The 25,491-nt window shown below is 39.8% G+C and overlaps 1 protein-coding gene across 3 annotated transcripts in view; it reads right to left on the bottom strand.

The window, feature by feature from the left end:
- The window catches only part of Ift88 (intraflagellar transport 88), an 88,438-nt gene that overhangs the window by 21,505 nt on the left and 41,442 nt on the right, over positions 1-25,491 (bottom strand). For all 3 annotated transcript variants that reach the window (XM_028787208.1, XM_028787206.1, XM_028787207.1), the window contains exons 15-23: positions 22,136-22,235; positions 18,629-18,715; positions 16,878-17,064; positions 14,859-14,967; positions 14,051-14,201; positions 13,149-13,264; positions 7,440-7,492; positions 6,202-6,267; positions 312-418 (exon numbers count right to left, since the gene is read on the bottom strand). In XM_028787208.1, the coding sequence (XP_028643041.1) occupies positions 312-418; positions 6,202-6,267; positions 7,440-7,492; positions 13,149-13,264; positions 14,051-14,201; positions 14,859-14,967; positions 16,878-17,064; positions 18,629-18,715; positions 22,136-22,235 (976 nt within the window). The remainder of the gene's footprint in view (positions 1-311; positions 419-6,201; positions 6,268-7,439; positions 7,493-13,148; positions 13,265-14,050; positions 14,202-14,858; positions 14,968-16,877; positions 17,065-18,628; positions 18,716-22,135; positions 22,236-25,491) is intronic.

Genomic DNA, 25,491 nt, shown 5'->3' with positions numbered 1-25,491 from the left:
ACACACACACACACACACACACACACACACACACACACACACACACACACAGAGAGAGAGAGAGAGAGAGGCGGGAGGATGTACTTATGAAAGAGAACATGTGGGTTCTGTCTTTCTGAGTTTGAGTTGCCTTACTTAATATACTATGTTTCCAGATCCATTCATTTTCCATCAAATTTCATGGTTTGTTACAGTTGAATAAAATTCCAACTTTGCTTTCTGATGCAAGCTCCTAGCCCTGTGCATTTCAGCTACAGCAGGCTGACATTTTGAAAATTAAAAGACAGTAGTTTTCGGCCCATATGAGATACCTGTTCCCTCATTTCTTTCATTTTTTCCAACCTCTTGAGTTTTGTGGCATATTCTTGAACTTCTTTTAATCCAATATCTGTGCAGAGACGGACCAAGAAACGCAAACCTAAAACAAAAAAAAATTGTTTAAGAAAGGAAAGCTGCTGAGGAACTAGAACATCCGCCCCCTTTCCTCTGCCTATGTGGTCTTCTCATCCATCTCCCATCTCACACTTCCATTCCTGGAACTCCTGTGTGTGTTCATCACTTCGCTGCATGAAACAGTAACCACTTACACACATTTCACACAACATGTTTAGGTGTGCTTACACAAATGACTTATTTATTTAGAGACAAGTGGTCTCATGTATCCCAGGCTGGCCTCAAACTTGCTAGGCAGGCTGAGGACAACCAGAACCTCTGACTTCTGGCTCTACCTCCACAGAGCTGAGATTATAGTCACAAGCCAACAACCCTGCCTTAACGTTGCTATTGTTGTTATATATATTAGAGTTCATATCTGGATTTAAGATTGTATTGATAAAATTAGCAAAATTAAATAAGGTGTGGTAGTTTACATCTGTAATCCCAGGTTGAGAGGCTGAGGCAGGAGAACTACTAGTTTCAGGTCAGCCTGGACTAAGAGTGGTACCCTGTCTCAAAATAACAAAGCTTTAAGACACAAAGAGTGAATTAAAAACAAAACAACTAACCAAAGTGATTTTCTTTCTAACTAATGAGAATGAAATTAATCGATAAGACTTTTACCATTTGTTGTCTCAATACTTTGAGATTTTTTTTGTGCCATTTCAAAATAATTTGTTTCTCTCACTATAACAGCAATGCAGATTATGGTAGAATATTTATAAAAGAAAAATGAAAGTTAATCATGTCTTCTCTACTCCCAGAAAACCTAAATATTTTGGGTCTTTCTTTGTGCTCTATTGTCAGCTATCAAGAGAATAAGTAAAAGCTAAGTTAAAAACTAGTTTTGTTGCCAGGCAGTGGTGTCGCACGCCTTTAATCCCAGCACTTGGGAGGCAGAGGCAGGCGGATTTCTGAGTTCAAGGCCAGCCTGGTCAACAGAATGAGTTCTAGGACAGCCAGGGCTACACAGAGAAATCCTGTCTCGAAAACCAAAAAAACCTAGTTTTGTTTTTGAGACAGGGTCTCATGTACCTCAGAGTGGTCTACAATTCATTATGTAGCAGGGGCTAGCCCATGACTTCTAACCCTTCTGTCTCCCCTCCCAGGCAAGCAACAGCATGACCAGCTTCAGCAATGCTGTGGATCAAACTTAGGGCTCCTTGGTTGCTGGGCACATATTCTACCAAGTTATAGTTCTCGTCTCTAAAAAATAGTTTCTAATACCTGAAAGATATCCAATAATATGCTGAAATTATATTTATTTAATTGGAAAAAGTAGTCCCAAATATGCCTGTTCCTTGGGATGAGTTACAAAGCAGCAGATTCTGTGAATCCAAACTTCCAACCACTCAGGTTCCTCAATTCCAGCTTCCAGGAGCCTGTGCTAGCTTCCAATGGTAACACCAGTTTCTGAGTCACCGCATCCCTTTCCATAGGAGTGGAGTACCACTCACCATTAGGTGCTGGCACTGTCATGGTTCTGTCTACCAGAATACAGGCTTATATTCTCTCTCTTGCTCTCAACAGGATGCCCAAGCCGTTTGTCTAGCTTCTTTCAGTACTGCTGGGGCTGCAGGCTCCTACCAGGCTTAGACCATACTTCTTGACACCCTTAGAATAAGGAGGTAGGAGGTATGCAGCATATTTCTTCCCTTATCATGACTGCCATCAAAATTACACTTTATAACTGTTAGCTAGATGCTAAACTAATTTCTATCTTCATTTGATTGAACATAGAAAAAAATCCCATTTGAGCTCTGAAGTTTGAGTCAGCTTCCTAGTGAACTTCCAAATTAAGTTTTAAGCCAGCCTTTTGCTTCTCCAAAAGCTAGATGTGCATATTTGCTAGGCCCTAAGTTTCTAAGACTATGGTTCTGTTGCTTTCACATGCAGAGGCCAACTGTCCCACTGCCATTGGTATTTGGTGTTCAGCAGTGGTGACAGCTACCTGTGTCTGGCTTTCTTTGTAGATGAGTTCTTTTCTGTTCTGGAATGTTTTCTTCTACTGTATCTGTGACTTCTGCTTTCATTACCATTGTTCTAGTTTACTCTTTGGTAATATCCTTCAATTAGGTTCTCTGGTCTCAGCTGAACATGTGTATGTAACTTTAAAATTATTATTATTATCAGTGTGTGTGTGTTGGGAGTAGGAGTTGCTGAACTGAGGTCATCAGACTCATGGCTTTACCCCTTGAGCCATCTCTTCAGCTCTCTTTTGCCTTCTTTATCAAATTCTTATCATCTTTATCTTTTGTTTTCTTAGTAAAAATCTCCCAGTTTTCCAACCACTTGACTTCAGTTTCCAGATCAGAGGGGGCAACTATTTCTTCATATTCTCTTCTGGTTCCTAGAACAACTTTAACCCTTTTGTTAAATTATTAGTCAGTAGATTAACAACACCAGCTTATTATTAATGATTATTAGTATACTAAATTAGCAATATAATTATTAACTTACATTATGATTGAATCCTATGAGTTTGTTTATACTTCTTTGGTAAAGTGTACTTTCCATTGCTCCATGCTGGCTCTTTCTCCTCTTTCTGGTGCTCGGATGAGGAGAGATTTATCCAGACTCTATTTGCCAACAGAGAAGACTGTGGTCTTCCCTTGGTCCTGCTCTGCTCTACAAGCAGCTCAATGTCCTCCTGCTTCTACTGACTCCTCAGTCCTCTCTTGTGTAACTGTTCCAGCTCCTGTCAGAATTAGCATGTCCACTGTCTATGGGGGACTGCACTCCCACAGACATTGGTTTCCATTGCTGTGCTTCTGTGGCACATCTGCAGTTTCTCTGTTTAAACTACACCATTCCCTGCAGCCAACAAATGGCCACTTCTTCCATACTTAAAGAAAAGGTTCCCTAGACCACACATTCCGAAGTGAGCCACTCCTCGCTCCCACCTCACATTTCATACCTGCTGCTCTCCTGTTTCTGCCTCTACTTCCCCAGTGACTTTCTAAGATCACTGGTTTCCGGCTGGTGATGTCTACATTTTTTTTCTCAGTGCTGGTCAAAATTACTACATAAGTCACCTGTGTACACATTACCTTAGCAGTTCACAATGCAAAGGTAGTTTATGCTTTGTAAATGATATACAAATGTCTTTCTCTTTTGCCCTGCCTCAGAAGAGCAGCTTAGAGGCAATTTATACAAAGTAAAAATGACTAGTTCCAAAGCCAGCCAAGTTCTAGCCAAGCATGGGTTACAGGAGACTCAACTTAAGCAAACAAAACCCCGAAACAGTTTTGGTAGCTGTCCTCTGAAATGCATGGCATCATCTGTAAGGCTGTAAAATAGGCTAATTTTTAAGTTTAAAAAGTTCTTATTTTGTGTGTACAAATGTGCTGCTTGCATGTATGTCTGTGCACCACATGTATGCAGTTCCTTAGAAGCAGGCCACTGTATTGTTGTGTTCACCAGAAAATGAGTCTGCTTCAGATAACATTCCACAGATTTCCCCATCTATGGCTTCAGTTATGATAGTCAATTGATCATACTTGTTTTGAAAATTATATAGACAAAAGTCATCTTAGATATTTCTTATATGTACATAATTATTCATTTAATTTTTAAGGCAACTCTTAAAACACTCTATAAAGAACAAAAATAAGGGGGCTGGAGAGATGGCTCAGCAGTTAAGAGCACTGGCTGCTCCTCCAGAGGTCCTGAGTTCAATTCCCAGCAACCACATGGTGGCTCACAACCATCTGTAATGGGATCTGATGCCCTCTTCGGGTGTGTCTGAAGACAGCTACAGTGAACCCACATACATAAATCAATAACTCTTTAAAAATAAAAATAAAATAAAATGTGGCCTTGCTGGTCCTGAGCCAAAGCATTGTGGCGACTCCAGTGGTTTTCATCAGGAAGCAATTTTACCCTTTACGGGACATTTCATCAAGACTGGAGACTTCAGGTTTCAACAACTGAGGCAGAAGTGCCACTAACATGTAGGTGGAGGCTGAGAATCTGCTTATGCAGCCTGATGGATGGCCTGCACTCCAGGATCAACTGTTGGGCTCACAAAGGTCCTTTGGCCCACAGATCACTAGAGAAACCAGAAACAGTAAGCACACAGGGGCCACTTGTAGGAGATAAAACACCCATTATCTTGTGAAGATGCCTGGGAGTGGATATCCTTAAGGATCTGGTAACCTTTTGCTAACTGTGGAGAAAAAAGTGGGCATGGCACACCCCATACACCTTTTGTTACTGATGCAGAACTCACTCAAATTCCCTAGAATGACGATCCCAGACTCCTCCTCCTTGAGCTTTATTATGAACCTGGAATTGTACTGACTGGACTGATTGTTGCCTGGAAACATTTTTCCAAATTGCACTGTGTTTTAAATATTCTGACAATGATCTACCTGGCATTAGTGTCTCCTGTCTAATACCTGCAGGGACCTCTTCAATCAACCAACTCCAGGTGCCAGGCGGGCAGGTTCCACTTTCATATACATTCCTGGACCTCTGGCTTCTGAGGGGTTTCTAATGTGACTGATACTAAGAACCACATTGAAAGGTGTTTAAACAGAAGCTGAAAATAGATGGCCGGTTCCAGTGCAAACCTAAGCAGCCTTTGAAGGAGGAGCTAGAAGTCTGCACTGTTTAAGAGCTCTGCAAGTGACTGTCCTAGGGCCACTTCCTCACGGGTGTCAGCCTACAATTGTGAGGTGAGGAACCTACTGCTGACCAGCATTAGACAGCCCCATCCACTCTGTAGTGCTGCTCTTACAAGAGCTGGGCTGAGGCTCTGCCTACTCCTTGGATCAGGCTGCACCATTAGAAACCTGGGCTCAGGAGAGAAGTGCTTTTACTGTAATGTGCTGCATGTGTTTATTATTTGTGAGGACAAAATGAACAAGTCTTTTCAAAGATGTTCTCTGCTACTGCGCTGTTCTCAGCACCTCCCACACCTCTCAGTGACTGTCTTCACCATGAATGAAGAGATTTCTTCTCAAGGAATTGCTCTTTGCTTTTTTAACAAAAGGGGTAAACATTCTAAGCTGACGATGACTTTCTGCTTTTCTTTGACTTCAAGGCAACTCAGGATGAAACTGAAGGTTTAGTGTTGATGTGCAGTAGATGAAGGTGGCCATTTTCTATTCTTCTTAGACTAGCTTTTGTAGCTTCTGCTGTAATACTTTTCATTATCAGTGAAAGGCTTCAAATCCACAGTACAACAAGAGGGGATACATGGAAGGTCTGCACGTGTGCACTGTGGCACGAGTGTGACTACCCACACATTATACACACACACACACATATTCCATTAAAAATTCTACAAATGCCTTCTCTATAAAACATCACTGTTTATATGACTTGGGTAACTGAGGAGGACCTTGAACTCTGAACTTCTAACCTTCCTGCCTTCACCTCCTCTGCACTAAGACTCCAGGCATGTGTCAGCACATGTGGTTTTAGTTGTTGTGCTTTGTTCACACCAGGCATGGATTCTGACTATGGTGCTACAGCTACTTTCCCCCAAATCTGTTCTTAAACCTTATCATAAAATCTTGAGATGTAGATTTGTTTAACAATAAATAGAATGAGTTACTATACTTAAACCCATCAACAACTAAATTCTATAAAAATGCCTATTTATGGAGTCAAATTTTCTGACCAAATAAAAACTTTTAAACATGAGTACCACAACTAAGGCATCATTTACACATACAATTACTATAGCAAGTTTAATTATCTATTAGAACACAGAATGTGTTCCTTGCCTTCAAAGTTATAAAGCGAAAGGTCACTTACATTCAACATTCTCTGGAAATTTCCTGTGAATATCTTTGTAAGTATCTAGTGCCTTTTGGTAGTTACCTGTAAATAAAGAAAGAGGAAAGTATAGTAGCTAGCTATATAGAGCTATAGAGATCTTATTAAATTTAATAATAGGGTTAGTAGAAGGCATTCATGTTTGCCACAAGCAAACATGTATCATTCTTGAATAATTTCTGGGAGAAAATATACACATAATGTGAGTGTGACGTTTATGCCTGTCTCGACACTCGGAAGCAGACGGAGGAGGGCTGCTGAGGAGAGGCCAGGCTGACTACACACTGAGTGTCAGGCCAGCCAGGGAAGACCAGGCTCAAAAAATAAAAAATAAACAAAATTGAAAAAAGGTTACAGTAGAAATGGTTGAAATTTATTTTTACTTCTCAACAGAAATAATTCAGTGGCTACCTTTAAGATCCATTCAGAGTCTGAGGTGTGGCTCAGTGGTCCTGTTCAAAAGAATGTGGCCTCACAGTCACTGTCCATTTGACAGGAGCCATGGTAGTGTCAAAGAGCAAGCCCTCCAGTGCCCGCTTTAGGATCGCACTAAGTTTGTAATGTCTATCCAGGCCACTCTGAAGACACTGACAGGTATGCGGGTGACCAGTGACAACCTCAGCCTGTGCTTCCTGTGGGGTGACGGCTGTCTTTTCCTGGGCATTTTATGGTCTATGGGGGGTTTATAAACTTCTTCACACTGACCTCCTAGTTGAATCCCTGGCGTTCTAAGCACCATTAGGACAGAACTGTAAATCCCTGCACCTAGTGATCTTTGTTGTAATTATACAGAGTTCCAGCTGTCCCAGTTCTGAATTAAGAATCACTCAAGCACAAAATGGAAATAGAAACCAATATAAAAAGATTATTTTGTGGTTAACTTTGAGAAACAACCCGTTGTTTAGTGGAGTCACTGGAACACATGATTAGTCCCCCACCTTGAAGCTGGGTATACTCAGGCTTGCCTTTAAATTCAAACCCAGTGCCAGCCCCGACCCGTGCTCCAAACAAAACCAAAACACACCCACTTTGTAAGCATAACTTTTTCTGTATGTAGTAATTATTATGTTTTTTACATAATATGGTTCAATTATGTGTAGTTATTTAGAAAGCTAATATTTAATAACAAACATTCAACTGGATCATGTTTATATTCATAATTACCCAAAAGAAAAGACACAAACTAAATAAGAAATGAAAAAAATCAAAACATTTACCACTTCTTCTAAAACAGCTAGCTACCATCAGCTGCCATTTCACCTGTGTGGGTCTGTAAAAGCAAGAAATTAGTGGAAATTAGAGACAGAACAAAAATAATGAGACCGTGAAACATTCATTAAGCTTTCTACCTCTAATTCCTTCTGACCTTTTGTTTATTTAATTTGTATTAATAATACACAGGCTTATCTATTTAGAACCTAAAAAAAACCCAAAAACCCCATCTTAAGATCTGAATGAGGAACAGCCTAAGGACCTATTTAATACTCCCCTGCCCTTCAAATCTCCCTTCTTCTTACCCAGTGGCTTTCAGACAGCCTTCAAATGCCAACCTAGTTTGATGGCAAGCCTACCAGCTTAGGGATTGGACAGACCTGGGCCTCAATCTCAGCACTGCTATGTGGCAAATTATTAATTTTAAACCCACTTCCCACATACCTACCCACTGCAATCTAAATAAAATATGTAGTAAACAATATACTTTCTCCCTGACACCTGTCACCTTCTCACCTACATGCTATATTCAGGGTTCTAACCCAGCGTATATACCTCTAGATGCCTACCTAGGAGCAGCATGGCTGGGTCCTATGGTGACCACCACACTGCTAGGCCCTATGGTGAGTCTAATGTTTGCGTACTTGCAAACTATTTATTTATATGAAATAACATTTTGCCTTTTCATTAGCAAGCTGCAAAAACTTTTTTATACTACATCCTCCTTGACACTTGTTACCTGGGCCCCAGAGCTCATCTTCAATCCAAGCACTAGGGAGGCAGAGGCAGATCTCTGTGAGTTTGAGGTCTACATATTAAGTCTCAAGACAACCAGGGCTACATAGTGAGACCTTGTCACCCTCATTATTTTTTAATTCTTTGAGAATTTCAAGCATGGAAGCAATGAAATATGATAATCCCATCCCTACTTCCCCCTCCAACTTTCCCAGGCCCCCTACCAACACATCCCACTCTCAACTCCTATCTTCTGTTTAAATCCCTCACTAGGTCCACTATGCTGGCCATGTGTGCATGCTGTGACTTGCACTCCCCAGTGGGATGGAGATAAGCATCCTTGCATATGCTTATCAGCAGTCTGTATACCATCTTTGAAGAAAAAGTCCTCAGAAACTTTGCTGATTTTTGTTACTGTTGAATTGTAGAGGCCCTTTATATATTTTGGGTAATAAATGACTACTCTGTGGGTTGCTTTTGTATTCTGTTTTCACTTGATAAGCAGAAGGTTGAAAATTTGATGAAGTCTTCTATTTCTGTGTTTTGATGTCATTTCTAAGAGTTTTGCCACATTCAATAGCATAAACAATTTTCACCAAGAATTTGTATTTTATATTTTTTAGTCTTACATTTATTGGGTCTTTAATCCACTTTAAGTTAATCTTTGTTTATGGAGTAAGCTAAAGGTTCATAAATTTTTTTTGCTGGTTGTTGTTTTTGAGATGAAAGACTGATTTGTAGCCAGCCTAGCCTTGAACTCTCAATCCTTCTGCCTCAGCCCCAGAGTACTGGGACTATTGGTGTATACCACCAGTTGGTTTCAAACTTTATTTTTTCTGCCATGTAAGTATCTAGTTTGCTTTTACTTGAAAAGATTGTCCTTTCTGCATTGCATGGTTTGGATGCCTTTGTAGGAAATCCCTTCCCATGTATGAGAGGCTACTTTTGGGTTCTTTCGTCTATCTTCCCAGCCCCCTTTAGTACCACACTATTTTATTATGGCATATGTATGCACATATTGAAAATAGGAATTCTGAGTTTTCTAACTTTGTTCCTTTTTGGATTGACTATTTGGAATCTCTCGAGATTTTTTTTATGATTATTATGGTGGATTTCCTATGTCTGTAAAAATACTATGGAGAATCTGATAGGGAGAGCCTTGACCTTAAGATTACTCTATACTGTTAACAACTCTGGTCTTCCAAAGAAGTAGTCTTTCCACCTCTTTATGTCCTTAATCTCTTTCAAAGTGATTCACAGCTTTAAGTACAAGCTTTTTAGCTACATGATTTAATGAATTCTTATTATTCTTTTCAATGCTATTATGGATGGTATTACTTTTACCAATTCCATAGTTGTCCTTTTGAAGTGCTTATTTATTCAAGTCTACAGAAATACAAAAAGATTTTCATGTGATCTTCACATACTACAACTTTCTTGAATTCATTTACTGTATTTCCATTTTGTGCATATATTCATCAAACTTTGAGATGTAAGATCACCTTTATGATCAGAGATTTCAGTACTTTAAATATACCATCTACTGTCTTCTGGCCTTCAAGGTTTCTGCTGAGGACTCTGCTTAATCTTACCCAGCATGCTTTGCATGTGACAACAAAACCTTGATGCTCTCAAGACTTCCTCAATAGTGTGGCTAGAGTGTCTCGCTGGGAGTCTCTTGGGTGTTTCCCACTTACAGTTCACTGAGCTCTGTAGACTCACAACCTTTCCTCAAATGTGGGAAATATTGGTTACAATGTGTTTCAGTAGTCTCTCTGCTCCTTTCTCTTTGTCTTTGGAGCTCCTATAATGTATATACTGGTCCTCCGATGGTGCTTTATAATAATAGCCATGATGAGCATATTAAATAACATTCTCTAAAAGTATTAAATAATAGGATTTCATTGAACAATGGATCAATAGGAATAGAATTTCTTCTCTTTCTGTCTTTTTTGGAAACAGGTTTCACACTATATCCCAGGAGGTTGGCTTTGAACTTGTAAAAAAATCTCCTGCTTCAGCTCTCAGCACTGGATTACAGACATCAGCAACTATACTCAGCTTGGGATAGTATTTCTTAATGTTTTAAAATGCAATTTATAGATATAGAAAAAAATAAAACAAAAGTATAGGCTTAAATCAATTAGAAACATATTAAACATACTAAGTTATTAGGAAGTAATTACTAAATTACCTCAAAAATATAAGCAATACAACTAGGAGAGACCTTCTATTATAAATATTACAAAAAGAAATTAAATTGAATTAAACCACTTGCCAATTCTCTGTAATATATAAGAATCTAGGTAACATATAAGAATCTATGGATATTCTCACTCTTTAAAATTTATATTCTTATGGTAGAGCCAGGTTTTATGTAACAATAAATACTTAGTACATATAACTACAATTATTATGTGCCAGTTGAAAATAAAAACATATTTTACACATGATTTAGCATACCAGAAAGGAAAATACAGTGTACAGTACAGAAAGAACATGATCAAAATTATACAGGAGATATAATTACTGCACACAGAATACCTCTGCCACATAAAGAACATAAGAACAGAAGCAAATGAAGGTAGATGCAGAGAAAGCTAGGGAGAGAAGTATAAAGGGACTTTGCATGAAAGATACTCATCTTCAGGGAAACTGAAGCACAAGCACAGAGAGGAACTCAGAGCTTTGAGAAAGATGAGGAGACAGGGAGACACTGAAGACTAAGGGCAGGGCTCATATGACACAGATTTATATGGCATCCATTTACCAGGCCACGAAAATTATCTGAATAGCTATTCCCAATGGAAAAAAAATGTTTAGATTAACTCAAGAATAAAACTTGGGAGAAGAGACAGGGCAGCAAAACAAGAGAGAAAGTGGAGTTGTGAATACCATTAAGAAAGGAAATAGACATGACCAATTAGACAGACATTCCAGTAAGGCTGTGTTCAGAACTGAAGCCAAGAGGAGGCCGAGAAAATATGAGAAAGGGGACTGAATGCTTCAGTCTCACCAGGTAGGCATACTCTAAAGAGGGAGCATGGATCTCAGAGAGAGAAGCTGTTTGGACAGCTACCTCATGGAAGAGGGTTTATGGATGCCAATGTTGCTAGCATTGAGTAAGATCCACACGGGTTAACTGCAGAAGAGCTGAGGCTCAATGGAGTTAGTGCAATCAGCATGCATGAGGCTACAGTGCTGATGAAATGGGTAGGAAAATGAACTGGGTGAAAGCGGAGACTTGCCACACTTTTTCTTTTAGCTTTGAAAAATGACTTATAAAAAACAGAAAATTAGAAAAATTTGTTTTAATAAGGCAGACTCTTCATTTAATTAAGCCAATTTAATCTAAAGTATATATTTACCTATGACACTAAGGAAGTACTTAACTTCATTATTGTTTTTAAATTACATTTATTTATTTCTTTGTTTATCTATCTGCGTGTGTATGTGTGTGTGTGTGTGTACGTGTGTACATGTACATGCCTATGCGCATTCCATGGCACACATGTGGAAGTTAGAGGACGACGACGCCTTCTCTCCTTCACCGTGGGTCCTAGGGATTGCCTTCAAGTGTCAGGCTTGGTGGCAAATACTTTTTACCTGCTGAGCCTCTTGGTTCTGGTTTTGAGATAGGATCTCACTCTTTAGCATAGGCTAGCCTCAAACTCATGGAAAATCCTCTTGCCTTAGTCTCCTGAATGCTGGGATCACAAGTCTGAGCCACTACACCCATCTAGGGATGATTATGATACCATTTTTATAGGATACATAAAAATCAGAGTGAAGGATGGAACCATGCAGAGTGTACCTTACTGAGGAATGGTCTAATGGCTAGGCTAGGGTACGATTAAGAATAAAAGGTGTAACTTATTTTTTTTGTTTGTTCGGTTTTTTCGAGACAGGGTTTCTCTGTGTAGCCCTGGCTGTCCGGGAACTCACTCTGTAGACCAGGCTAGCCTCGAACTCTCGAACTCAGAAATCCACCTGCCTTTCCCTCCCAAGTGCTGGGATTAAAGGCGTGCGCCACCACCGTCCAGCAAAAGGTGTAACTTATATCGTAAAGATGTTATTGAACTAAAATTATTATTCTAATATTGGTAATTAGTACTATAGTTATCAAAACATTTATATGAAACCAATGTAATAAAAAGTAATTGCCTAATATAAATTCTACACAAAGATTACTTAAATCTCTGGGCCTTCTGCTATCCTTCCAATGATTCTAAGTTACAGTTCATCTCATAATTTAATATGGTTGAAGAAAGCAGGATATCATACATGCATTATGTTTGAATCAGATATGTGAAAAACATCAGATGTGAACTAAAAAAGTAAAAAAACCTTAAATTTTAAAACAGTTTAATTTTTAATGTTCAATGTACAGCAATTGTAAATTGAAACCAACGCAACTTCTTTCTATTTTTTTTTTTTTTTGTTTTTTTGAGACAGGGTTTCTCTGTGTAGCCCTGACTATCCTGGAACTCACTCTGTAGCCCAGGCTGGCCTAGAACTCAGAAATCCACCTGCCTCTGCCTCCCAAGTGCTGGGATTAAAGGTGTGCGCCACCACTGCCCAGCACAACTTCCTTCTATTAAGATTCTTTCAGCAATAAAATTGTCCTGACTGAGAAAGTCACTTTCTGATTTGGAAATAAATTCTATTTGCTCACTGAAGTACAAACAAGGAAAACAGATAAAGTATATTATAAAAGGTATTTAAAATTAAAATAGTATAAAAACAGATTGGGAAAAAATAAAAAAATAAAAAATTTTAAAAAAGGTATTTAAAATTCCTATGCAACAGAAAATATATTGTCATAATAGAGACAAAGAAAAATGAACAAAATACAAGAAATGAAAATAATTTATTAAGATATTTTCATGAATTTATTAGGCTTACCAGATACTAAATTTTTAGGGATCAAAATAGTCTTACTATAAAATATTAACTAAATATAAAATCCAGTTACTTACTGTATAAGGGAAGCTCTTTCAAAGTACTGAATGGCTTTCTCGCAGAACTGGGTGTCAATGTAATAAGCCCCGAGCCATTCGATGACTTCAATGTTAGAAGGGAAATACCTGTATGACTAGAGAAAGTGCAGAAGGTGACATTTCAACCTCAGCAGCAATACAGAATACACTCCTGATTAACTTAGGTTAGATGGATTTATTTATAAAAAGTATGAGCTATCAAAAGATTTTTACGAGTTTTAAAACTATATAAGACTTAAAAAACGTACGCATACTTGACAGTTTTCAGTTATGTATGATCTGAGTCATAGCAAATACTTAGAAGAATCAGGTGATGCAAGTCATGGTTTAAGAAAATGACTTAGGGGCTGGAGAGATGGTTCAGCAGTTAAGAGCACTGGCTGTTCTTCCAGAGGACCCAAGTTCAATTCCCAGCAACCACATGCTGGCCTGTCTGTAATGGACTCTGATATCTCTTCTGTCATGCAGGAATACATGCAAATAGGGCACTCATATACATAAATAAATAACTCTTAAAATGAGTTAGTATTTTTCATTTTCATTAAGATGAATTAAAACTATAGTTTAAGAATGTTTTGTTTTGCCGGGGGTGGTGGTGGCACACACCTTTAATCTCAGCACTTGGGCGGCAGAGGCAGGTGGATTTCTGAGTTGGAGGCCAGCCTGGTCTACAGAGTGAGTTCCAGGACAGCCAGGGCTACACAGAGAAACCCTGTCTCGAAAAACAAAACAAAACAAACAAACAAACAAAAAAGAATGTTTTGTTTAAACTAAATAATTATTAGTTTTAGACTAATAAGCCTTTCTAAAACATTAGGGCCTGTTCCTTTAAAACCTGTACAATGTCAGAAACTGAAAGGAACATGAGACAGCATGCCTACCTCATAGTAATACTGGAACGCCTGGGACTTGTCTCCCTCACTGTCGTATAACTCTCCCAGCTTAGACAGAGCTTGGGAATCAGTTGGAACAACGCTGATCAACTGCATCAGCCATTCAATAGCTTGATTGGGATCTTCCATTAACTCGTATCTTGGACAATGTCAGTTAAGAGATCAAAGTGCTTTTCCAGCATAGTAAGAGGCATTAAAAACATTAACTGGTGCCTGCTTTCTAACTAACAGTGGGAAAACAAAGAAAGCTAAGTGTCATAGCACTCACTGATGTGACAGCAGTGCTCTATACAGCACAGGCACAGAGACCCAGCACAGGCCCTCACCCTGCACACACAGCACACAGTCTCCTGAGTGCCGATGAACAGGCCTTGCGGCACTGAAGAATTGTGAGGATAAGAGTTTTCAGAGAGCTATATTCACTATTTCAATACACCCAAAGGCAATAATACTAATTAGTCCTCAATATCCTACAGGAATCAGAATTAATACAATGCTAAAGTATTTAGTTGACTTTCAATCAGAGCTATGTGTATGCAAATGTCCTCAATTCATTCAACTTTTTTTTTAAATTAACAACTAACTTTTTAATTTTTAAAGTTTTTAATCTTTTAAGTTTTAATTTTTAAGTTATTTCTCTTGGGATTCAAATGATCTTTAACCAACTGAACTTATAGCAGTTTAATCTGTTAAGTTATCCTCATCAATTATCTCTATGGCTAATGTTATTTAATAATTAATATTCAATTTCCAATTGAGGGAATTAATAATGTCGTTAAGTTTTCAAGTGAGATACACATTTGCTATCTGGCAAAGAACTTGAGCACTGTTCCGAAGAATTGCGTGCAGTTTCAGGAAGGAGTCCAAGGCTTCATCCAGACGGTTTAGCTTCTTGTAGGTGAGGCCTGGAGAGGAGAGAAAGCAGCAGCATTACTGGCAGAATGTAGTCAAAGTAGCAGGATACGTATTTAAACATATGCAAATATCCATCCCCAAGAGAAAAATGAAAGTGAACTGAGGATTTTTCAAAAAATAAGAGGAGGTGAGATTTCCCAAAGCAGATAGACGCTATAGACAGCTCCGGTGAGCTTTCAAGTGTGTGTGGTGGGGGAGGGGAGCACATCAAGGAGAGCAGACATGAACCAACAGACTCAAAAATGGAATAAATACTTCAGCTATGAATCCAGCTATAAACATAATTAACAGACATTTAACGTCAGTGGAGATGAAGGGATAAATGTGATACTTGATTGTTCATGTTGGGAACAAATGTAGGTCCTTATTTCATTACAAAAAAATTCACAAGACTTAATAGTAGAAGCTCCAAGGGTAGTTAGGAAGAGGAAAGGGATCACAGGGGTGGGGACATATGAGAGGGTAATGGGACTGAGGAGATAAATATGATAGAAATATATTATGTTCATGCAAATGTTATAATAAAATCCATTATTATCTATGATTAATACTTACTAATAAAATGTTTTAAAAATTCAAAATTTACTTTTAAATGACACAGGAAAAATAAAGCTGTAAGAATCTAAAAGTATCTAAAATTTGTAAAGTAAAATAAAACAAAACAAACCAGCATCTAAATAGGCAATTAAGCTCTTCTAGAAAGGCCTGTGCCCTTCTCTTTCCTATGCCAGTGAAACCCTTTCCAGATTTCAAATGTCACATGCTCCATTCCTTCTTGCCGCCTCTCAGCAAGGTGCCTAACTAGCTACTTCTTCCCTAGTACCACACTTCATCTCCAGTCTTGGCAGTGGATCTTTTTCCATTTCTGCCTTTTTTTTTTTTTTTTTTTTTTTTTTTGCCTATCAACCACAGGGATTATAGGCTTTTCCAGTGGGTGCTGGGGATCAGAACTCAGGCTCTCTTGCTGGTGTGGCAGCAGCCACCTGCCCAGCGCCCTTTCCCTTAGCTTTTACCTGCAAATTGCTAAACACCAGGAAATAGTTTATAAGACCAGACATCCAGAGAAAAGTAACAACATAAAAAAAGACAAGAAAACAAGCAAAAAACACAAGTAAAATTCATAATCAAGCAGCAATACATGCAGAGAGAAGCATAATTTAAAAGAAACATCAGTAACTAAAGAAACAAGTTCAGTATTAAAGACATGTATTTGTCTGGAACACCATGGGAACAATAGTGCTCTTATCTGGCATCCTCTGAAGGGCAGGAAGGGGATGAGCTGAGGATTCCTTCATAACTTGTAATAGTACAAATAATACAAACAAAATCTGAGAGGCTGGAGGAGTGGCTCAGCAGTTAGGAGCACTGGCTGCTCTTCCAGGGGATCCAGGCTTAGTTCCTAGTACCCACATGGTGGGCCACAAACATCTGTAATTCCAGTTCCAGGGTATCCGATGCCCTGTTCTGACCTTTGTGTGTTCCAACCACACATGTATCTCACAGATAGCCATGCAGGCAAAACACCCACATGCATAAAATAGAAAAAAACAACAAAAATTCTGTGGCATATTTGGCAAAATCTTAAAATGTGTCAAACTGTGGCATTAAACACTTGATATATTTGACATTTTTTTTATAATTAAAAAGAAAGATCGATTTTTTTCCTTCTACCTACTTGGGAAAAGTTTAAAAACATTATCCCATATCATCAGAAACTTGGGGACATAGTCTTCTAACTGTGATAGATAAAGATATTAGAAAAATCTTCTTGGAGAGCAACATAACACTAACCCAAATTTACATAGCATGGCTTTTGAATTATCAACTCCATTTAGAATAATCGGTTATTTTTAAAAGAAGGCTGATACTTTCTTAATGCAATTTGCCATGTTGAACTTACCAATGTTATAAAGTGCTTCTGTACAAGAAGAATCGTTTCTTAGGGCCTCTTTATAGAACTCAGCTGCCTTCTCATAATCACCATTTGCAAAAACCGTATTCCCTTTATTAGTGAGAGCCGATGGGTTATATCTATCTGAGTTTACAGCTAAATCTGCATAGCTGCTGGCTTGGGCAAATTCGTTTTCCTAAAGGAAGTATAAAAGATAGACTAAATTTCTTCAAGTCTCTTCAGAATATTCAGAGATTACTGAAACGATTTTCCAAGATTACAAACGACGACTTTCTGAGATGGTAAGTGATGATGAACGAGACACATACTTTAAATACCTTGTTTTTCTCAGGCTATGTGCAGTTATCAAGTTCAAACAGCCAAGCTTCTCATGGCTGGCTTTCCTAGTCTCATGGTTTGATAACAACAGCATTTCTATGTAGGCGGTTCCACGTTCAACGCCCAAACCCGTGTCCTCATTTGCTGTGCACTGCCTTCCCACCTGAAGCACTGAAATAGCTGGAAGGGCCTCCGCTGTCCCCTGCCTTGCACCTTGCTACGTCACCCACGAGGCGCCTGCACTTATGCTTATGTGTCGCCTGCTCTTTCTCTCTCAGCCGGAAGCTTGATAAGGACCTTGTCCTCATTCACATGAGGCCTGTGGACCCCTTATTCACTGTGGCATGGCCATCTGTGTCAGGTCAGGTCAGTGAAACTGAGAAGCCCTTTAAAATGCCCAACTCAGTGGCAAACACTCCCCAGCATTGGGCAGTTACCACTATTGCCTCCCTCCTGGATTCTTTTCTTCATCTCCACAGAAATCCTGTATTCATTAGCAGGGATGTTCTCCTTCCTCTTCTCCCAGTTTCTGGAAATCTGTATTTTTTCTATTTCCCTTCCTATCCTGGACACTGGATGTTAAGTAGGATCTTTGTGTATGGCCGCTTCTACTTGGTATGTTTGTAAGGTACTATATATTAACAATCTGTTGTTTTTAATGGCTGACTATACCACATCTGGCTTATCCCTTGTTGCTGGTGAATCCTCAGGCTGCTTACACTCACCTTGTGGTTGTTATGAATAATGCTGCTGTGAACATCTATGTGTGAGTCTTCATGTGCACTCTAAACTACAACTTATACAGAAATTGGTACCACAAAGTAGAATGCAGCTGCAAAAAACCTAAAATGTATACCATTGTCTTCTGGACAACAAACAGAACCCAGAGGGCTGCTGTGAGGGCTGCAGGGGGCTGGGGGGTGGGGGGACTCAGTGGAACCTGCAGAGGTGGGAAGGTGCTGCTCTCTGAGACTGAGTAAAGGGCAAATCAAGTCTGTAGTTGGAAGGCAACTGGCATACGTGGCGCCCACCTGCTTTCAGAGTCCCAGTGATTGGCATCTAGTAGGCACTCAATGAATGCATGTTATGGATGGTGCTCTTCAACTCTAAGTCACTGAACCTGAGATAGTGCTTTCTTTCCACTAACACGATGGGTCGAAGGTCTCTAGTTCAGCTTGCAGCTGACAGTCCATAATTCTCTGTGCTTTCCTCACTATCAGTCTCCCCTAATTTCTTTAGGGACAGTCTTCTTACTTGTGTCTGAAACCTCAGCCCCTTCAGCACTGTCAGTCAGGCCCTTGGTGCACCTCAGTCCGCTTATAGTCTGCACCAGTCTTCTGTGGAGGCCTTTTCTTAGGTAGATTTAGTAATGCAAAAAACTATCATATGAACCACTCTTAGTTGTAAAAACCAAAACCTACCAGATAATACAGGAACGAGAGGTTGGTTGCAGCTGCACTTTTCACTCTACTGTCCTTCTTCTCAAACATTTTCAATGTGTCTACAGCCTAGAAACAGATTGTCTGAAGTTACTACCACTGCCATACAGCAGCATCCAAAGGTGTGGCTGGGAAGGGTCTATATGGAGTGGAAGACAGGCATAGGAGGGAGCAGCAATGAATTCAGGATGACAGTTGGCAAGAGGAGAACTTCATCTACGACAAGAACTCACTAAACAGAAGAGGCAGACACTCTATACCAGGAAATGAGAACTGAATTTAAGAGCACATAGATGGATTTAACAGAGGATTAGACAGCTGGAGAAAGGACAGATGGCAGGAAAAGGCCAGCTGCGGACACTGGACCCTGTGAGTCAGAGAAGCAATTTCCTATCCACCTTGCACAATGGCTGGGTGAAGACCTCACACCTTTTACCCGACACAGTCCAATTTCCTCCTGACAGAATATGCTGGGGCTTCTGGTTGTAGCTATTACACACCAATCTATGGACCATTTTCCAATAGCGAACAACCAGAAAATTTATATAAAACACTATAAACAACTTGGAAGGCACTGGAGAGCTTGAGGACCAAGATCCCACAAAACGTTCTGAATAAAGTACAGCTAAAGGATGAATATATTTAAAGAGAAATGTTCTTTAAAAAGAACACAAAAGAGGCAAACACAGGGATGGGGCTTCTATAAATGTAAGTGAGGTGCTATGAGAGAAGAAAAATGGATGGCTGAGCCAAAATCAATACTAGACAACAATTCTGGGAACGTTACCAAAATATTATCTAAAGTAGATAAATATGACTTCATCTTCAATCCTGAGAAATGAAAATACACGTTTAGCCACCTGCCAGGTCTGATATAATGCCATCCAAATGGCATGCAGAACAGTCAGGCACTTACATGACCAGTGCATGGAGATCCAACTTAGAAATGACTTTGATATGAGAAGGAGAAGGTGAAAGGAAGAGTGGGCTTTATTTTCCTCCTTTTAAAAACATACATTTATGCTTGGGATCTTGGAATCTCCTATTTATAGCAAGCACTGTGTCCAAGCAAAACTTCTTCCTCATTTCACTACTGCCATCAGCTACACCTGCTACAACTAACCAGAAGGACCATGCAGCGCTTGATTCCAAGGAAGTACCAGCCAGCATGCTGATTCAGGTTTAGTTAAGAATAAGAGTTTTTAAATCCAGATTCCAAGATTAGAGGTGTCGATCAGAGGTACAGTCCTGATCTAGAATGTATAAAGGTCTTAGTTTGATGCCTAGCATCACAAAATAAACAACTAAATTTTACAATGTTGGTTCCCATATGAGTAAGCTAGTACTCGTTTGAAGGGTTTTCATGGCCTTAAAAAGCTGTCAGCCATTTCTAGACTAGCCTAACACTGGACAGGAAACATCCCAACATCATATCTTGTCTTTTCAAGCTAAAGGAGGATAACAGTAAGTGAGAGGCCAGCTTGGGTTTCAGAGAAAAACTCTGTCTCAAAGACAAAATAACCGCACACACATACCCCCAAACAAACAAACAAACAAACGACCACAAAGATATTCTGAACGAGAGGAGCAAAGTGAGCAGGAGATAACAAGATCTGGGGTAATTTTAACAAAAAAAGTTGAGTGCTTATTTTAAATTTTTTTATTATTTCACATGTATTAGTGGCTTGTCTGCGTATATGTTTGTGTATCACTTATGTGCCTGGTGCCCATGGAGGCCAAAAGAAGGCATGAGATCCAATGGAGCTGGAGTTATAGATGCCTGTGAGCTGCCATGTGGGTGCTGGGAATCGAACCAGAACCTTTGGAAGAATCGCTGATCTCTTAACTGATGATCCACCTCTCCAGCACCAGGAGTGCTTAGTTTTGGATGAACAGTTGTAAAACATGAACTATGGCATGGTACTGTTAACTTTTTCTAAAAGTAAAATAAAATTTAAAAATAAAATGCCAAGAGAAAGTAGATAGATAAAACTTTCTCCACTGTGTCATCTATAACAGTATACTCCTTCATACTCCTCAATTTTTCAGGTCCCAAGATCACTCCAGCAAGAAAACAGATCAATCAATCTGTCTGTCTCACGTCACATGATTCTACTGCAACAGAACTTGCAATGGCTGTTGGTTTGTTTGTTTGACAAAGGATCTCATGGAGCTCAGGCCGACCTCAAACTCACCAGTAGCTGAGGAGACCTTGGATTTCTGATTCTTCTGCCTCCACCTCCCCAGTGGTGGGATTACACGCATGAGCCACTGAGGCTGAGCGTGGCATTTTAAAAAAAGATTTGCTTTTATTAGTTTTCCAAATGTGTGTGTCTCTGAGTAGCTATGTGCATGTGAGTGCAGGTCACCAGGGAGTCCCGAGGAGTGTCAGGTTCCCTGGAGAAGGATTTACGGGCAGTTGTAAGCAACCAGATGTGGGTACATGGAACCAAACTCAGAACCTCTGCCAAAGAAATATATGCTCCTAGCCTCTGAGCCATCTCTCCAAGCCCTGACAGTGGTGTTTTAATGGGTGATGGTGTGGTGGTAAAATGACAGAGCAGGTATCAGGAATCTCTGGAAGGTTTTACTGCTCTGTAAATACTGAAAGACTTTAAGTATGGAGAATTAGCACATGCAGTCACCCGCTTCTTGGTACTGTAACATATCAATCATTTTATTAGTACAAGGGTCACTTCACTCTGTTCTCGTATTCTGAGTAAGGGGTGTTCTCCCCACTCTCTGGAGAGCAGCTACTCCTTTCTGTTGTCTTCAGACAGAAAAAAAAGGTTCTTCATTAGGAAGAAAAGAGAAAGCACAGGCTTGGACAGAGTGTAGGGAAAATGCTCTGGCTTTCCCTGGGCCTTGCTGTCTGAGTCAAATGAAGTTTTAAATTGCGGGTACATAGGACACCAGCCATCCATTTTATAAACTAGCAAAACAAGTGTATTCTGCTTGTTCTACTTTGGTATTTCTCTTTTTCTTAAAACTCTTCCAATTTCTGCTTTGTCTCAGCTCTGTTCTACTTGAGCGAGTACTGAAAGGCCTACAGTGCTCCATCCCGTCTTCAAGACAACAGGTAGTAGCTTGTCAGTGAGGGATCCCAGGTTCTAAGCTCATGTCTAGCATGGGGAGCCCATCTGTTACAAGAAACATTTGAAACAGCCTCAAGGAAAGCTGTTCCACAGAAGACAAAATGGAAGCACATCAAACTACTATTTGGGCTCCCTGCACACACTGGCTTCTACAGGCCTTAACATTTTGCAAATAGTAATTTCAGGCCTGAACCAGCATAAGGTTTTGTAATTTAACAATATGCTATCTATTGAAAGTATTTACATTTTAATAAATAGAATCAACATGTAAAAGCTTGTCAGACTTATGGGTGGGGTGGAGTTAAGGGGTAGAGCACTCTAGAACATTCTAGAAAGGACTTTCCCTGTATTCACCGCTTAGACCAACTAACATGCAGAATGCTGTGGCACTTACTTGGTTAAAGTCCTTTTGTCTCAAGTATGTAATTGCTTTGTTAATCTCCAGATCGTTGGCCAGCTCCACGTACTGAGAGGCTTTCACTACTTCCACACACCTATAAGAAAGGTGAGACACAAGGCAGTACTTGCTGTTATTTCAGTTTTCTTTCCAAGTGTGTGTGTGTGTGTGTGCGTGCGCACATGCACAAATGAACATATACAGTGTACCTTCCTGTTGTGTTCACACATGTGTGTATTCGTGCACATATGGAGACCAGAGCTCAATGTCAGCTGCCATCCTCTATCATTCTCCACGGTGACCATAAAACTCTTACAAGAAAAAGCATTTAATTGGGAGTTTCATTACAGTTTCAGAGGCTTAGTCCATTATCATCACCTAGGGGAGTGTGGCAGCATGCACAGCAGCCATAATGCTGAAGAAGTGGCTGAGAGCTAATCCTGATCCCTGGGCAGAGAGAGCAAGCCTGAGCATGGCCTCAAAGCCCATTGCCAGTGACACATATCCTCTAACAAGGCCACACATCCTAACCCTTCTAGCTTGGCAAGTAGTGCCACTCCGTGGTGACTCATCATTCAAATAGATGAGCTTATGAGGCCATTCTTATTCAAACCACCACACAAACCAATTTTAGAAACAATGATAAAGGCTGGGCGGTGGTGGTGCAAGCCTTTAATCCCAGCACTTGGGAGGCAGAGGCAGGCAGATTTCTGAGTTCAAGAGTTCGAGGCTAGCCTGGTCTACAGAGTGAGTTCCAGGACAGCCAGGGCTACACAGAGAAACCAAACCAAACCAAACCAAACCAAACCAAACCAAACCAAACCAAACCAAACCAAAACAAAACAAAACAAAAAACCAACCAATGATAAAAACAGACAGCATTCACCTGAGGTGATGGGTATCTCATTAAACCTGCTTCAGTGAATAAAACAAAATAATATGTGGCACTGAGGGTGTGGTTCACTAACTTAAACCATAATTGGAAACACAGAATCCCTTTCTTCAACAGAACCTTTTCCTGAAAAGTCCCATATATAAAAAAGCCTCTCTGTTTGAAATAGGGACAGAGGACTTGAGGCCCCCCTTGCACTATACCTCACTGAATGTCTATCTGTTCTCTTCTGAAGACATGGCTCATGAAATCTGAGTTCCAAAAGAATAAGCTGGAAACCCAGGTATACACAGCAAATATTTATGAAATGTCTATTACATGTCAGACATCATGTTTTGGTACAGGGGCTGCAAGAGTACATATAATACTGTCCCTCATCTGTGAGGAAAGAAGCAAATCAAGCTCTTTACAAAGAAGTTCAAGAAGACAGGTAAGAGACACCAAATCAGAAAGGGGACTCCACAGATATTGTAGCTCAGTGTGAAGGACAAGTCTGAATGACTTGAGAAAAAGAAAGGTCTCCTGGGATGAATCAACAACATTCTAAAGATGTGGAAGGCCAGCAAGCTGGACCTATTCAGGAGATTCAACTGCTATATGAAACAGAAAGCACTCAAAAAGCAGAAAGAAAGATGGCCTGGGAGGCAGGCAGAAGCTACATCATTTAGAGCTTCTGTGTCAAGACAAAGAATGCATGCAACACTCTCAAAGTCCCAAACAAGGCTTTAAGATGGAACCAAATGTGCCAATTTGGACTGATAGTCATGGAGGTCTGAAGACAGGTAGACAGAGCAAACTGAGGTTTACACCTATATAGGTAGAAAGAGGAGACAGGTCATTCTGAGAGAAAGGAGCCAGAATTGATGGGTGGTCACTGAAATAAAGGACATGGAGCTAAGTTTAGCTTTCTGGCTTAGACAGTGGTCCCATCACCTCACATGTGCGATTCATGAAGGGACGTGTAAGTGTATGTTATCATGGGCTAAAAGACAGGCTATGCTTGGGGCTGAAGTCTGAGTTAACATTGCATAAAGACTATGTGAGAGAACAGGCCTATAATACAATCCTAAGTTTTAGAAAAAGCATGTGAAACCGAATAGATACAAGGGACAGTAAGAGATACAAGTGTTGAGGTGAAAAGTTTTCTACCCAAACTTCCAACACAGAATGTCAAGGCTTCTTCTTCATAAAGCAAGTTTCTGTTTCTCAGCACAAAACCTAGCTGTTGTATAATTTAACCTAATTCTGTCACTGACTTAATGAGCACAGGACTGCCCTACACTTCAGATCCCTGTTGTGAGGGCGGGTTGAGGTTCACATGGCACCCTGATGCTGCCTCAAAGAAGAGGCTCTTGTGGGCTCCAGGTCCCATCCCTCGCTATCATAGCACACAGGACTGCACAGGTTTATCACAAAGAACACTATGAAGGACACAGGTGAAGAATGTGACGAAGGCTCAGTAAGAGGGCTCAGTGATTAAAGCACTTGCTGCACAAGCTGGACCACTTGAGTTGGATCTCCACACCCAACCTAAAGGAAGAAAAATGGAATGGACTCCAGAAAGCTGTCCTCTGACCTCTCTGCACACCAAAACACCCACAGACACATTCACATATAAATAAATAAAGAGAATGTGAGTGCAATCTGGAAGGGTCAAATTAGCAAAGGAGTGTATAACTGGAGGACTCTGGGGTCTTCCACTTTAAAGTTTAAGTATTTTGGTATGTGTGCACCACACATGCATGTATGCACTCACACATATATGTGCACACAGGTTTGTATGTGAAGAACTTCAGATAGCTGAAATGTAGAGAATATTCTTCCTTCTCTTTAAGAATATTTTCCACACCCACTTTTATCTTTACTAATCTTTAGTTCTCAACCAAGATATCAATATAAGAACATTCCCATGGCCCCAGTTTATAAATTAGGCATTCCTACTAAATGAGGAAATAGTACCTTATAAAGTGTTACTTTATGTCAGGGTAATAATCACTTAGATTGCTTTGTTATTGTTAATATATTTATCAACTTAGTTCAACTGAAACTTATTGAATAAAAAAAATCTTTAAAAAATTTTGACTTATTATTGGCCTCAATGAACAAGTATTTGCTTTTGTTGTGGCTGCTGGCTTTCTAAGCATGACATTAAAATCATAAATGATAAAAAAAAGACTAATTTCATTTCTAAAACTACTACTGGAAAACAACTTATAGCAATTTCTTGTTGGATTAAATTTTTTTTCAATATTAAGACACCTGACAAAATAATACAAAATGTAAGAGGTTAGAGACAATGTAGTTGCCGGGCAGTGGTGGCGCACACCTTTAATCCCAGCACTTGGGAGGCAGAGGCAGTCGGATTTCTGAGTTCAAGGCCAGCCTGGTCTACGGAGTGAGTTCTAGGACAGCTCGGGCTATACAGAGAAACCCTGTCTCGAAAAACCAAAAAAAAAAAAAA

Source organism: Grammomys surdaster, unplaced genomic scaffold (genome assembly GCF_004785775.1).
Source record: "Grammomys surdaster isolate TR1022 unplaced genomic scaffold, NIH_TR_1.0 125617, whole genome shotgun sequence".
Taxonomy (NCBI): domain Eukaryota; kingdom Metazoa; phylum Chordata; class Mammalia; order Rodentia; family Muridae; genus Grammomys; species Grammomys surdaster.
This window is presented reverse-complemented; position numbering and strand designations above follow the sequence as displayed.